The 13,086-nt window shown below is 50.9% G+C and overlaps 1 protein-coding gene across 10 annotated transcripts in view; it reads left to right on the top strand.

The window, feature by feature from the left end:
- NAV2 (neuron navigator 2) overlaps positions 1–13,086 on the top strand; it is a 741,507-nt gene that overhangs the window by 668,309 nt on the left and 60,112 nt on the right. For 6 of the 10 annotated variants that reach the window (XM_047878314.1, XM_047878316.1, XM_047878307.1 and 3 more), the window contains 5 exons: positions 3,979–4,270; positions 5,018–5,720; positions 8,379–8,846; positions 9,514–9,579; positions 10,963–11,007. In XM_047878314.1, coding sequence (XP_047734270.1) covers positions 3,979–4,270; positions 5,018–5,720; positions 8,379–8,846; positions 9,514–9,579; positions 10,963–11,007 — 1,574 coding nt within the window. The remainder of the gene's footprint in view (positions 1–3,978; positions 4,271–5,017; positions 5,721–8,378; positions 8,847–9,513; positions 9,580–10,962; positions 11,008–13,086) is intronic. The other 4 variants (XM_047878310.1, XM_047878311.1, XM_047878309.1 and 1 more) reach the window with 3 other exon arrangements.

Here is a 13,086-nt window from a genome sequence, read left to right on the forward strand (position 1 = left end):
GGGATAGGGTTTGGCGAGGAAGAGGGGCGCCCCTTCTGCTCACCTGCTAGGTGCTGCTGTTTGTGACTTTAGGCGGGTTACTTTCCTTCTTCACCCCTGTACTTTCCTGGTCTGTGAAATGTGATAACAGTACAAGGTCAGAGGATTAGATGAACTAATAACGTATGCAGAGGGACGCGGTGCCTACCTGGCAAGAGAAGTGGCCAGGGATAATGCTGACGTTGCTGATGTTTTCTGTAATTATGATAGTTGAAGCTCTCAGTTTCTTGATCTGCAGGGGATGTAGGCATGAAAGAGGGCAGGGTCCTGACTTCTAGAGGCTTGTGGCCCGAAAGCCAGGAAGACGAGTACCCTGTTCACCCTAATGTAACACAGAAACGGGAGAAATGCTAAAGAAGGACAACCAAGTGCTAGGGACTTTCAGAGGTGGGAGAGTTGCTGACAAAAGAGCCACTGTTTGAGTTCCTCCACACTTAGCTCATCAGGTCTCTAAGACTCCTGTCTGTCGTATCTCCATTTTATACACAGGTCAGAGCCCCAGAGGAGGTAAGCCATGCTCTCAGGGTCACACACAACAAAGGACTGGCAGCACCCAGTATGTGAGCTCACGCCATGCCCCTGTTCTCCCCCCCACATCGGGCCATGTGGCCCCCACCTCGCTTCTCAGGCCCACCTGGCTTCCACCCTCTCACTTTCCCCCCTGTGATCCGGGAGCGACCTGGGCCCTCAGGGGTGAGCCCTCCAGAATTTCGGGCCTCCTCCCCACCTATGTATGGTTGTTTTCCCGCCTTCCCTCTGGGATGTTGAAGGAGTGAGTGGACTTCCAGGTAGGGGCAGTAGGGAAATCTTCTCAAAATTAGGCGCCATTTGAAATGAGAACAACTGATGAGGGCATTGAGAGCCAAGAGAAGGGAGCGGCTCTTTGTACATCCCCCTGCAGCTGGCTTGCCGCCATTTGCTTCTCAGCTCTGGGAACAGAGACACTGGGCCTTCTTCGTTGTATCCCTAGTGGTGCCCCCATACGAGCCAAGAGAGTGTCCCAGGACAGATGCCCGCTATGCAGAGTAGAGCTGGGAAGGCTACCCGCCCTGGACCGAGTTGGGGCTGTGATGGTTGGACGATTGTTCTTTCTAGAGGGGGATTCACACCACAGTCCTGGGTCAAGACCACGCACGCGCTCTCTGCCTCTGGTTACGTCAGCGTTCTGGGGGGTCGTACCCAAGGCTAGGCTGGAGCTGCCCCACGGCTGGAGTTGGGGAACAGCCAACCAGCCAGTATGGAAGGAGAATCTACTGGGTGTAGGTATTGTGTTAGGTGTTGCTAGGCATGCGGAAATGTCTCATGTCCTCGGACCTCTTTTCCGGGAAGGCCGTGTGGCATAGTGGTTAAGAGATGGGCTCTGCGTTTCAGATTCCCTAGAATCCTCGGGTCTCCGCTTTTTCACTGTGTGGTCTTGGGCAATTTTCTTTTCTACTCTGTGCCTCAGTTTTCTTATGTAAAATTGAGAACATGAACTGTAACTTCCTCAGAGATTTTTTTTTTTTAGCCCAGTGCCCAGCGCATAGTAAGTACTTAAATGTTAGTTGTTACTGCTACTGCTTTTGGCATTGCTACAATTTGATTAGGGAAAATAAGGTACGAGAACATGAAAACAATAATACAGTAACCCAGACTGTGGTATGTGCTACATTCTCGGTACTTCCTAGAGTGCATCAGAATGTGTCCGGGGGCGTCTGGGTGGCTCAGTTGGTTGGGTGTCCGACTCCGGCTCAGGTCATGATCTCGTGGTCCGTGGGTTCGAGCCCCGCGTCAGGCTCTGTGCTGACAGCTCGGAGCCTGGAGCCTCCTTCGGATTCTGTGTCTCCCTTTCTCTCTGCTCCTCCCCTACTCATGCCTGTCTCTCTCTGTCTCTAAGAGATAAATAAATGTTTAAAAAAAAAAAAAAAGAATGGGTCAGAATGTACTTGAACGTAAACTCCAGGAAATGAAGGACTTGGACTTGTTCTTATTCATTGTAGTATTCCTAGTCCCTGTAAGTTTGCCTGGCATCTAGTGGTACCCGGTAAATATTTGTGGATTGAATCCTTCCAGAGCCAGTCTCTTTCCTGCCTCAGGGCCTTTGCATGTACTCTTTCCTCTGCCTGGCATCCTCCTCCCTAAACTCTTCTCAGTAAGTTTCTTGTCACTCTTGAGGGCACTTCTTCCAAAAGGCCTTACCTGACTGCCATCCCCCACCCTCATCATCATCATCTAAATTACATCAACGTACTTCACTCGCATACTCCGTGTCCTTTTTCATGTAAGATTCTTCATAATTCACGACAACTCATTTATTTGTATTTATCCAACCTTTACCTCTTTCACTGGATTGCAAATGCCAGAAGGGCTAGAGATTAGTCTTACCCACAGATCCTCAGACCATCCATGGTGCCTGGCAAACAGCAGACAGCTGAGGATATTCTGGTTGAATTAACAAACTGAAGTGTTGACAGGAAGGAACACGGGCTGTGGTAGTTGGGACTAGGACCAGGAGTGGGTAGCTTTGGTCTCCGCTCGTCTGTGAAACTGAGGGGTGCTGTCCTTACCTTCCTTGACCAGAGAGTGGTCAGGATCAGAGATCATTCTGTTGGAAGTGTGCAGTAGCTTGAAAAGCTTGTGTTCCTTGGTTCCCTGGTTGAGCTCCTACTCTGTGTTCGGATGTGGGAACACCCTGTCTTGTGTCCCTCGCCACAGGTGAATGGGGAGCTTCCCACAGTCAGGGAGTGAGCGTCCTGTCCCCCTCCTATTTCTGGTGCCTAGTACCCTGAAGGAACTCAGTATGTGTTTGAGGATGGCGAAACAAGCGAAGCCACACACAGGGTGGCTGTGATGGATGAGAGGAATTTATAAGGGGTGCGGGGTTGGCGGGGGGGGGGGGGGGGGGGGCACGGTGCTGACAGGCGATTTAACTGGGGCTGCTTGTCAGTAGTTAGCTTTGTCTCATTCGGCAGTGTGCCTGCAGAGGAAGGCACGGGTACTACTCTGGGAGGAAAGGCATTAGGCCAGATTCTTACCAGGTAATCATTCTCATTTCCTACCCTGCTGGCATTGCCCACCGTTGGTATTTGAGTATAGCACACACAGGACGTGTAACTCAGGGTGGCCACCTTAAAGTGTTGCTAACTCCCATCCCCATTCTCTGCACTGTTTCTCCCCCCTGGCATCCCCCCCCAACTGGCCCCAGCCCCCTAGGGAGGCCCCCAAAGCATTCTGGTTAGCTTTGCGCTTTTTCACCGCAGTGAATCATTAACATCACACTTCTGTCCCCTCCTGGGTTCCATGGCCAGCAGGTCAGGGCTCTTCCAAAGAAAGCTGGCTAATTATATCCCTTGTCTGAACAAAATCCCACAAGAGGAGCAAAGCGGTGGCATATAAATGGAGCCGGGTGGGAGCGGGCACCTCTGACTAGCACGGGCAGAGGGGTGGGGGGAGTGGCTTTTGAGGATTTGTTTCCTCCCAGCCCCTCTCTCTCCCTGATCCGTGTGGAACTTGCAGCCACCCTCGCTTGCTCGGGCTGTGTGTTAGACTGTGGTGCTGTGCTGTATTCAAAGACTGCTGCCAGTGGAGTGATAGGAAGACGGCAGAACAAAGGGAAACAGGCCAGGAGGCTGGATGCTGGATGAAGATTGGTCTCCGGAGTTAGAAGCCAGGTGGCAGAGAGTTGGCTGAATTCTCCCCACGTCTCCATCTGCTCATGGTTCTCCGTGGGGCTCTGGCCCCCTTCATCCCCCTCCTACTCTCCCTCCGTACTCCCTTCTTGGACATAGTTATATCCTCTACTTTCCTTGAACCAAAGCAGGCTTTCTAGCGAGATAACCAGACTGCAGAGGCCCAAACATTTTCAAGTATTTACCTCTCATCGTATTGGCATTTTTACTCTGGGCTGAGGGGCTCCTGGCCTGGCATTTGGGAAGGACTGATTCAGAGTCTCATCCACAGACCGACGCTGAGAAGCACTCACAGGTGGAGAGGGGTTCCCTGTGGTCGGGCGATGATGTCAAGAAGTCAGACGGAGGGTCAGACAGCGGCATAAAGATGGAGCCAGGGTCTAAGTGGAGGCGGAATCCCTCGGACGTGTCTGACGAGTCTGACAAAAGCACGTCGGGCAAGAAGAATTCTGTCATCTCCCAGACGGGCTCGTGGCGACGAGGCATGACGGCTCAGGTGGGCATCACCATGCCCAGGACGAAGGCGGCTGCCCCGGCAGGCACGCTCAAGACCCCAGGCACTGGTGAGTAAGAGGTTGTGCCGTCTCACCTCTGCACTCGTTGGTCTGAAAACCAAAACCGCAGTTTCTCTAGCGAGAACTTGACCTTGTTTGTAAGTCCCCATAAATGCTCAGGTATTTCTTCTTAGAGTTTAGACTCTGCTATTAACCAGCTTTCAGAAAGGTTCACATCTCTACCTTTTTCTAAGCAGAAATACGTAAGTGTGCAAGCCTCAAGCTCCAAAGGTGGTCCTGCTGCTGAGACGTGTTGATTTGGTTTCACCATGTGCTAGGGAAGAGCCAACATGCCCCAGTGCAGGCTTTTCAAGGGCACGTGTTGACGAGCTGTCTCCATGTCGAGTTAATGTTGTCCGTGATTTAGGGATGTGTGTAAACAAAGCTGGTATTTTTGCAGGAAGGCAGAGGGTGCTGTTAGGGACAGCATCTTAATGGACAGAGAAGGAGGGGTCAGGAAAGGGCAGGATCTCTTTCCCAGACGTATCAGTGATTGGCTGGCTTTGCTTTGTTCTGGGTAAATTTAGACTGCTTTTGCAAAGGAACGAAACCATTGACATCTCCGAGAAGGCTCACGGTGACAGTGGTAGGCTCGATTATCTTTATAAAAAGCTCTTTCCTTTGCCTCCCAAGGCTACTGCTTTCCCCAAGGAAAAAGTGAACCAGTTCTTTGGAGGAGGGGAGGGTTTTTAACAAAAGGAGTCGTACAAGCTGGCTTCTCGGTTTGCAAGCTAACCTTGCTGCTCTCTCTCTTAGGAAAGACAGACGATGCAAAGGTGTCTGAGAAAGGAAGGCTGTCTCCCAAAGCCTCCCAGGTGAAGCGGTCCCCGTCCGACGCAGGCCGCAGCAGTGGTGATGAGTCCAAGAAGTCCCTCTCGGGCAGCTCCAGGACGCCCACTGCCAATGCCAACAGCTTTGGGTTCAAGAAGCAGAGCGGCTCGGCCGCTGGTCTGGCCATGATCACAGCCAGTGGTGCTACCGTCACCAGCAGGTCGGCCACGCTGGGCAAGATCCCAAAGTCGTCTGCGCTCGTCGGTCGGTCTACCGGCCGGAAGACGAGCATGGATGGGGCTCAGAATCAGGACGATGGGTATCTGGCTCTCAGCTCCCGGACGAACTTGCAGTACCGGAGTTTGCCCAGGCCCAGTAAGTCCGCCAGCCGGAACGGGGCTGGGAACAGGTCTAGCACCAGCAGCATAGATTCCAACATCAGCAGCAAGTCCGCAGGCCTGCCTGTGCCCAAGCTGAGGGAGCCTTCCAAAACGGCCCTGGGCAGTTCTCTGCCGGGTCTGGTCAACCAGACGGATAAGGAGAAAGGCATCTCGTCCGACAACGAGAGTGTGGCTTCCTGTAACTCTGTGAAAGTGAACCCAGCATCCCAGCCTATGTCCAGTGCGGCTCAGGCTGCTCTCCAGCCAGGGGCCAAGTACCCCGATGTGGCCTCTCCCACGCTCCGCAGGTAAGGGGGTAGACGGCACTGAGCCGAACTGGAGTACATGGAATGGCCTCCTGAATGAATAATTTTTTTGTGCCTTGGTGAAAAGAGCTTCTGTTTTTCTCCACTTCTGTTTGGTTGGATCCTGCCAGCGGTTTTGCAGTCAGCTGGTTATTTATATTTTCCCATATTGGGATGAAAAACCTGAGTCAGCATCCTGGGTTTGAATCCTGGGTCCACCTTAAGTAGCCACCGTGTATCCTTTCTTAACCATTTGCTTCAGTTTGCTCATCTGTAAAATGGAACACCTACCCGAGAGTGCTTGCGAAGATTAACCTGCGTGGCCATATCTGGCCCGTGGGAAGTACGCAGTCAAAGCTGGCTACTGTCCGAGATGAGATCTTAATATACCCCTAGACCCGGGTGGGTACAGAGGGGAAGGCAGAGGGCTTTTTTACCCCCTTGTCTTACTAGTTCTGTGGGTGAGATTCTTCATCATCATGCCAGACTGTGATCTCAGCCAGATCCTTCTCAAATAGCCCGGTATATCCCCCACCTACTTTTTTTCATACTGCATGCTTAATTCCAAATTTGTCTCTGAAATTTGAGCTTCCTTTAAAAAAAAAAAAAAGAAAGAAAAAAAAACTTTTAAAGCAGAAGTGTTTCTGAAGAAGAGAAATTAATTTCTTATTACCTCAAAAAGACATTCTCCCTAATTTCCACACCGAATGGAAATTCTCATGTGGAAATACTATTATTTTTTAAACAGGTCCTTTTAAATTTAGACAAATTCTATTTGTTTATATTGCCTCGTTATAATGGCTACTGGACCGTCCTCAAACTGCAGCCGCGTAGGGCAGAACTCATCTTCCCTGGAAATGTCTTATCACAGGAAAGAGTAGAAGTCCCAAGAATAAAAAATTAAGTCGCGAAAAATAAAAACTATGTGCACATGTATGTATTTGGGGGCGAATAGGAATGTTTGAAAAGACTTCAGAAGAAGCCTGCCATGTGAAAGGTATAACGAAGCAGTTCACTGGTCTTTGTCTGGACTTGATTATTAGAATTTCAGTAATGATTAATTTTTCAGGGGAAGGTCCTCTTGAGCTGCTCTTTGTTGTTTTAGCAGATTGCCTTGTAAATGAAAGTTTTCTCTGTTTCTTGCCTCAAGTATTATATGTAATATTCACTCTCTGGTATTATAGATTTCCTTTAGTAACTACAAAGGTATTTTACTAGACCCTTAGGCTACTGTAATAGAATACTGGAAAATGCATGCAGATTCTTAGGCTCTAGATCGACTAACTTTCAGCCAATGCCTGTTAATTACATTTTTCCTAAATCATTAAGAAGTGTTCTCAATTCTCTCTTTGTGCATTAGTATGGAGAGGAGAAATCTTAGATGAAGCGATAAGCTCTCTTCAAATGATTTGAAGGACTAGCAGACAAAAAGTTGGGCTTCCTCTGTGTAGTGGAGAATTAGGGGCAATGAGTAAAAGGGAAAAAGGTAGATCAGATTTCAGTTTTCTAGTGGTTGGGAAGTGCTTGACAATGGAGGGTGTTACCCTTTGAAGTCGTGAGGTTCCTGTCACTGGAAGTATGTAAGCATTCTAAAGCCAAGATTCCTTGAGCCAGAGGCTATTTCATTCTCTGATTGTCATCAGGCAAAAGTGTTTTCTAATCTGTCACCAGATACCCAAGTGAGCATTGATTATGTGTGTGGATGTTTGTTTTTACAATAACTGGGATTTCTAAGGACTCTTCTGGAGAGAACAGAGATCGGGATCATACATACCATTGAGTAGCTGGCTGAAAGGCAACCTGCCCGTCATAACACATAGTAGTTTCATCCCTTTGCAGAGATGCACATTCCACAAGGATTTCGGTGGACGGAATTATTTGTGTTACTAGAGCACATACCCGCCCTTTGACTTGAAGACAGTTCTTCCACTCATACTGGAGAGCCCTGTTGCCAAAGGGAGAGACATACGTGCCGTTTCCTGTTTTTGGACAGCACGTTTTTGGTCACGGGCGGGGGGATGACTTGGAATGACATTTCTGTCACAAAGACCCAATGTGTCTGGTCTAACATCTTGTGACCCCAGCAAGATCTCTCTCTAGATCCCTGGGTAGGACTAGCCACCCAGCTTTCAGACCGGGTGTTCACGTGAGCGTACATCTCTGAAGGCCCCATCCAGACCTAGACTCGTGTTCTTGACTGTTCATGTTGTCCTTAGACGCCAAAGCACCCGAGTCCCTTGGAACAGAGCTGTCATAAACTGAGCACCTGCTTTGTCCCTGGGGTCTCGGATACAAAGATGATTTTGGTAGCTCTTTTCCCTCTAGATGTTTCCTGGGCCAGGCAGTTTCCCAGCTACTCCGTTTATGGAAATAGAGGGAAGTAAGATCCGGGGCCACCATGGCTAGGCCTATTAGAAATTATTCTGCATTGCCCTTGGGGTCTCGGCTGCAGCTTAACACTTGAAGCTGGAGACTTGTGATGGCCAGTATCCAGGCCCGCTGCGTGGCGGCCTTTCCCAACGGAGCACCGTTTCAGTGGCGATGACCGTGCCCCTCCCCAGGATTCCCACCGCTCCCGTCCCTGTGCCCCACCCTCCTTTAACTGCTCGGCGCCCCTTGGTGCTGGGTGTCCGACCCGCACAACCCTTTGTCTCTTCACAGACTCTTTGGTGGGAAGCCGACCAAGCAAGTGCCCATTGCCACAGCTGAAACCATGAAAAACTCGGTGGTGATCTCCAATCCTCACGCCCCCTCCACCCAGCAAGGTAACTTAGAGTCCCCCTCAGGCAGCGGCGCCCTGAGCAGCGGGAGCAGCAGCCCTCTCTACAGTAAGAATGTGGATAGCAACCAGTCTCCTCTAGCCTCCAGCCCCAGCTCAGGCCACTCGGGCCCCTCCAACAGCCTCACCTGGGGCACCAATGCCAGCAGCTCCTCGGCGGTCAGCAAGGACGGCCCGGGCTTCCAGTCCGTCAGCAGCCTCCACACCAGCTGCGAGTCCATTGACGTCTCCCTGGGCAGCGGAGGGGGCCTGAGTCACAATTCTTCCACGGGCCTCATCGCCCCCTCTAAAGACGACTCCCTGACCCCCTTCGTCAGAACCAACAGTGTAAAGACCACACTGTCGGAAAGGTGAGTGCCGTGCACCTGTGTCTCTCAGAAGGACACCCTTCCAGCAGTCCACGGGTTATGTTAGGAGTCCCGAGCGTCCATTCCCCTTTGCCTGGAAGGCTGCGCTCTTTCTGACCGCTGCTGTCTTTCCATGGGGAAGCCCGTTTGGGATGGAAATAAGCTCGGCTCTGCTTCCCGTCATCTTTTCCCGCGTGATTCTCCTCCGTGCTTGGAGGTGCTGGAAGTCTCTTGGGGGCAGGTTTCACGCTTCCGTTTGAAACGGCATTCCGCCTTTGAGGTCCTTCCTTTTTATTCTGTTCGCTCATCAGCTGCTTGTTTGCACCCCCACCTCCCCCCGTGATCGTGCAGGCAGAGTAGGTGGCCGGCTGGCCGTGGCGTGGGTGGCAGGAAACTCGAGGCGGCTGGGTGGATTCGGTGGTCATCACGGCAGATGCCCTCCTACCGAAGGGTTGCCAGCCCGAGCGGCAGGGCATCAAGAGGCTAAAAGCATCCTCAGCGCTCTGGGTTCTGCTGCAGTGTGGTGTGTGTTAGTCTCTCCACATAGGCAAGAACGCCGGGAACAGCACTGGGAATGAGAAGAATGTTCTAATCGTTGTGTGTGACCACACCTCCCCTTTCTTCCCGTCTAACGTTCCTTCTCTTATTTTCCACCTGCCTGGACTTCTAGCCCTCTCTCTTCCCCTGCCGCTAGCCCTAAGTTCTGCAGAAGTACTCTGCCCAGGAAACAGGACAGGTAATGACATTGTAGGCCGGGGACCGCACCGAGCCTCCGGGTCCCTCTGCCCGTCTGTGTCGAGCCAGACGTCTTGTGTGAGGCTGTTGGCCTGAGGCTTCCGCTTGTGTTCGTGGCTCTGGTGCACTCTGTGACCCCAGACATGCCAGTGAGGGTCTGTTCCGCTGTCCGCTAAAGCCCCGGAGGCAGTGGGGTCGGGCTGGCCCCTCTCCCTACCCAGCTTGGGACCTTGGGACCGGGACGGCAGAAGCTCTCACCTGCATCTCAGCCTTCCCGTGGCATGTTCCTGCTTCCCGGCTTCCCACCCTCTCTCCCTCATCTCTCCCCTCTCCCTCCCAGCCCAGAACCGATCTACCACCCACCGTGCGTGCCATTCGACCCTCACCTTTGTCTCCCCCACCCCTACTCCCCACACGGCTGGCCCTTTTCCCTGGAAAAGTCCTTTGCTGCCCTTTGGCTGTTGCGTCTTGCAGGCTGTTGTGTTCTGTGTGCCCGTTTCCCGTAATGACAACGAAAAAGAATCCGTGGAGTGTTGAGGCTTTACAAACTAAGCGGCTTGTGTGCCCCCAGCTGCCCTGTGGGTGGGCCTCAGAGATGGATACGGACCTTCAATTTGTGGGGGAGCCACAGCTTGGCCAAGCATAATAACCAGATGTTGTTTTATGCTAGGGAAAAAAAAAATAACGAAAACCCTCTTTACCCCGTCAACGGCAAAAACTTTGCTTTTCGTTGGACTCACAGACCAAGCTTTTATACCCTTGTTCTTTGGAGATGCAAATGCCTTGACTTTATCAGCCAGCAAGTTGTAACCTGCCCCAGCTCGGCCAGGGGGGGCTCAGCTCCCAGATACGCCAAGCTAAGAGGGACCTGGAATTCACTCTGTTACAGATGAATTCCAAATATGCAGACCGCTGGCCTCTTGAAAGCCTCCAGCAAGTCCCTTCTCTCGCTTGGAATCATTGTCAGTGGCATTTAAGGCTGGGCCAGGGTTAGGGGTGCAGGGAAGCTGGCATCTCTCTCTCTCCCTGAGAAGCAGTGGTGGTAGGACAAAGGTGGGTGACTGGGCAGCAGGAGGTTTGGGCTCTGCTTCGACGTGGGGTGGCCCCTGAGTTGTGCTGTGAGCCTGTGGAAAAGGAGGAGGAGTCGGAGTTGAGTGGATGCCTTGGGCCTCCTGGTGACTTGGGGGAAGGTACGGACTAGGGTCAGCCAGCCCCAGGATTAGGCTTCTCTTGTTTCCTGTGGATGTGTTGCATGTGCAGCTGGATAAGGGAAAACTCCCTGGTGACGTGAGTCTCTTGCTCCGTAACTTCGGCCCCTCCTCACCTTGCCTGCTTTTCCCTGCGCTTCTCTGAAGTTCTCATTTTTGTTTTAACTCTCCTACAGTGACCCGCACCTTGATAGGAACACTTTGCCTAAAAAAGGACTCAGGTATCTGTGTTTCCTCCTTGCATCCATGCCATCCGGTGTGGCTTTGGGGCTTGGCTGTGTGACTCTCATGGCTGGCGGGGGTTCGGGCTGGGCTGGGGTCCCTGCTTTGGCCACCGCAGCGGGCCCTTCTGAACGATGGCTCCCCTGGCACCTCTCATTCCCCTCTCTCCATTTGTTGGCTTTTTTTTTTTTTTTTTTTTTTTTTTTTTTTGCTTGAGCAGAGGCTGTGCTTTTTCAGGCTTCCTGTGGTAAAAAACCATCTCACGAAGGACATCCCTGGGCAAGCCCAGAGAGCAGTTACTGCTACTTCTGGGGCCAGTGGGTTTAATCGATGAGCTCTTCACCATGATCATTCTGTTCACGGCTGTCTTCCAAAAGAAAGGACATGACTTACAGCATGTTGGTTTGTTAGCCAGGACAAGGGCAGAGGAGATAACGATTTCCCTCGAATTTGAAAATACTTAACTTTTCGGCCCACAGAAGATTGCCAAAGACAGAGCCTTTGCGCTTCCTAAATGTTCTGATCAAAAGGTGTGTCAGTTTTCAGTGCCCAACAAGAAAACATGGCTGTGATTGGCTTTGGTGTAAAGAAAGAAGACTGCCAGGAAGGAATGTCCTTCCATTCTTTCTAAGTCATGGCTCACTTTTGGGTGGGTGTCCTGGTTAAACAAGATGCTGTAAGTTCCCCATTGCTCACACCATCTCCTTCACTGTGCCGACCAGCGGGACCCCAGTTCTAACGCCTGTCCCGTGGTCTTATGGTCGCAGTTGTCACTTCTCCTGCTCCTTAAACATCTTGTTCTTTGTAGCATTTGCTGCACCCTGCACTAAGCATTAAGTGCTTTCGCAAAAAAAAAAAAAAATGGAACTTGGAATGAAATGTTTCATTGCTGTCATGTATGTCTGTAGTTAATAACCTGCCGCTCTTAAGGCCGAGAGCTTTTTGAACAGTAATGCGAGGTAGGTATCAATGCTGCCTTTCAGTAGGGGCTCAAGGAAAGCCAATTCTGACAATCTTAAGAATAAAAGTATTGAAAATTTCCCAAAGGACGTCCTGTGAGAGGAAGTTCAGCACCGTGGCCATAGAGAGGGGGGAGTTGGCAAGGCCTTTTGTGCTTAGCAGTTTTCTTCATGCCTATGAGGGCTGCTTGTGAGTGCTACCATGATGGCCACTCTTCATAGGAGTCTGACACTGATGCCCCACTGTTGCCCTAAGAGGAAGCTAACCCCTCTAAATATGAATATTTTGAAATGATATATGTGTATATATGTTTCTGCAGCAGATCTAATCTATCAAAGTGATGCAGCTCTGGGTTTTTTTTTAATTATTTTAAAAATTTTCAGAATAGGGCTACGTGCTAGGCTATCTTCATGCAGTCGATGTGACCTAGAAAGTTGAATGTCCGTCAACCATAGCCAAAACATTAAGGGAGAAACTTTTTTTTTGTCCCCTCCCACTCTGCCTCCCCCTCCTAGCTCCCTCCCTCCCCACACATTCATGTCCGATGCCAAAACACCAACGACTCTTTTTCTTGAGTCAAGTGAAACCCCTCTGTTGACCTAATCAGTAGTGACCCCATGGTAATCTGTATATAAGTCCAAAGGCACACTGGTCACTGTGCATTTCAGAAATTTGAGATGCTGCCCGCGGGCATAATGCGAACAGCATGGATTTTGGAATCAGACATACGATGGACTGGAATCTCAGCACGTGATTCGAGGCAGGCCCTCCCCTTCAATGAATATAAAATGGGAATGACAGCATCTGCTTTGCCGGCTGGGTTGGAGGCATTGGCAAGATAATGTCTGTGAAGGCCCCCAGCACATCAGAGGCTTTCAGTAGGCCATGACCAGATACATTTCCTAATAAAGGAGGACGTGGGCCCATGACTTCCGTGGAACCCAGTGATTTGGGGTTCCTTTTATGGAGACTTCTCTGATAATCGATTGCAGCAAGGACTGTAAGCATTGGTGTCCTCATGCCTTCCATTACGTGTCTGGTTTCTGATACACGGGGATTCATGGCTACTTGCTTGCGCTCTAGAATGCAGATGCCATGAGCTATCTAATTAAAATGTC

This window comes from Prionailurus viverrinus, chromosome D1 (assembly GCF_022837055.1).
Source record: "Prionailurus viverrinus isolate Anna chromosome D1, UM_Priviv_1.0, whole genome shotgun sequence".
Taxonomy (NCBI): domain Eukaryota; kingdom Metazoa; phylum Chordata; class Mammalia; order Carnivora; family Felidae; genus Prionailurus; species Prionailurus viverrinus.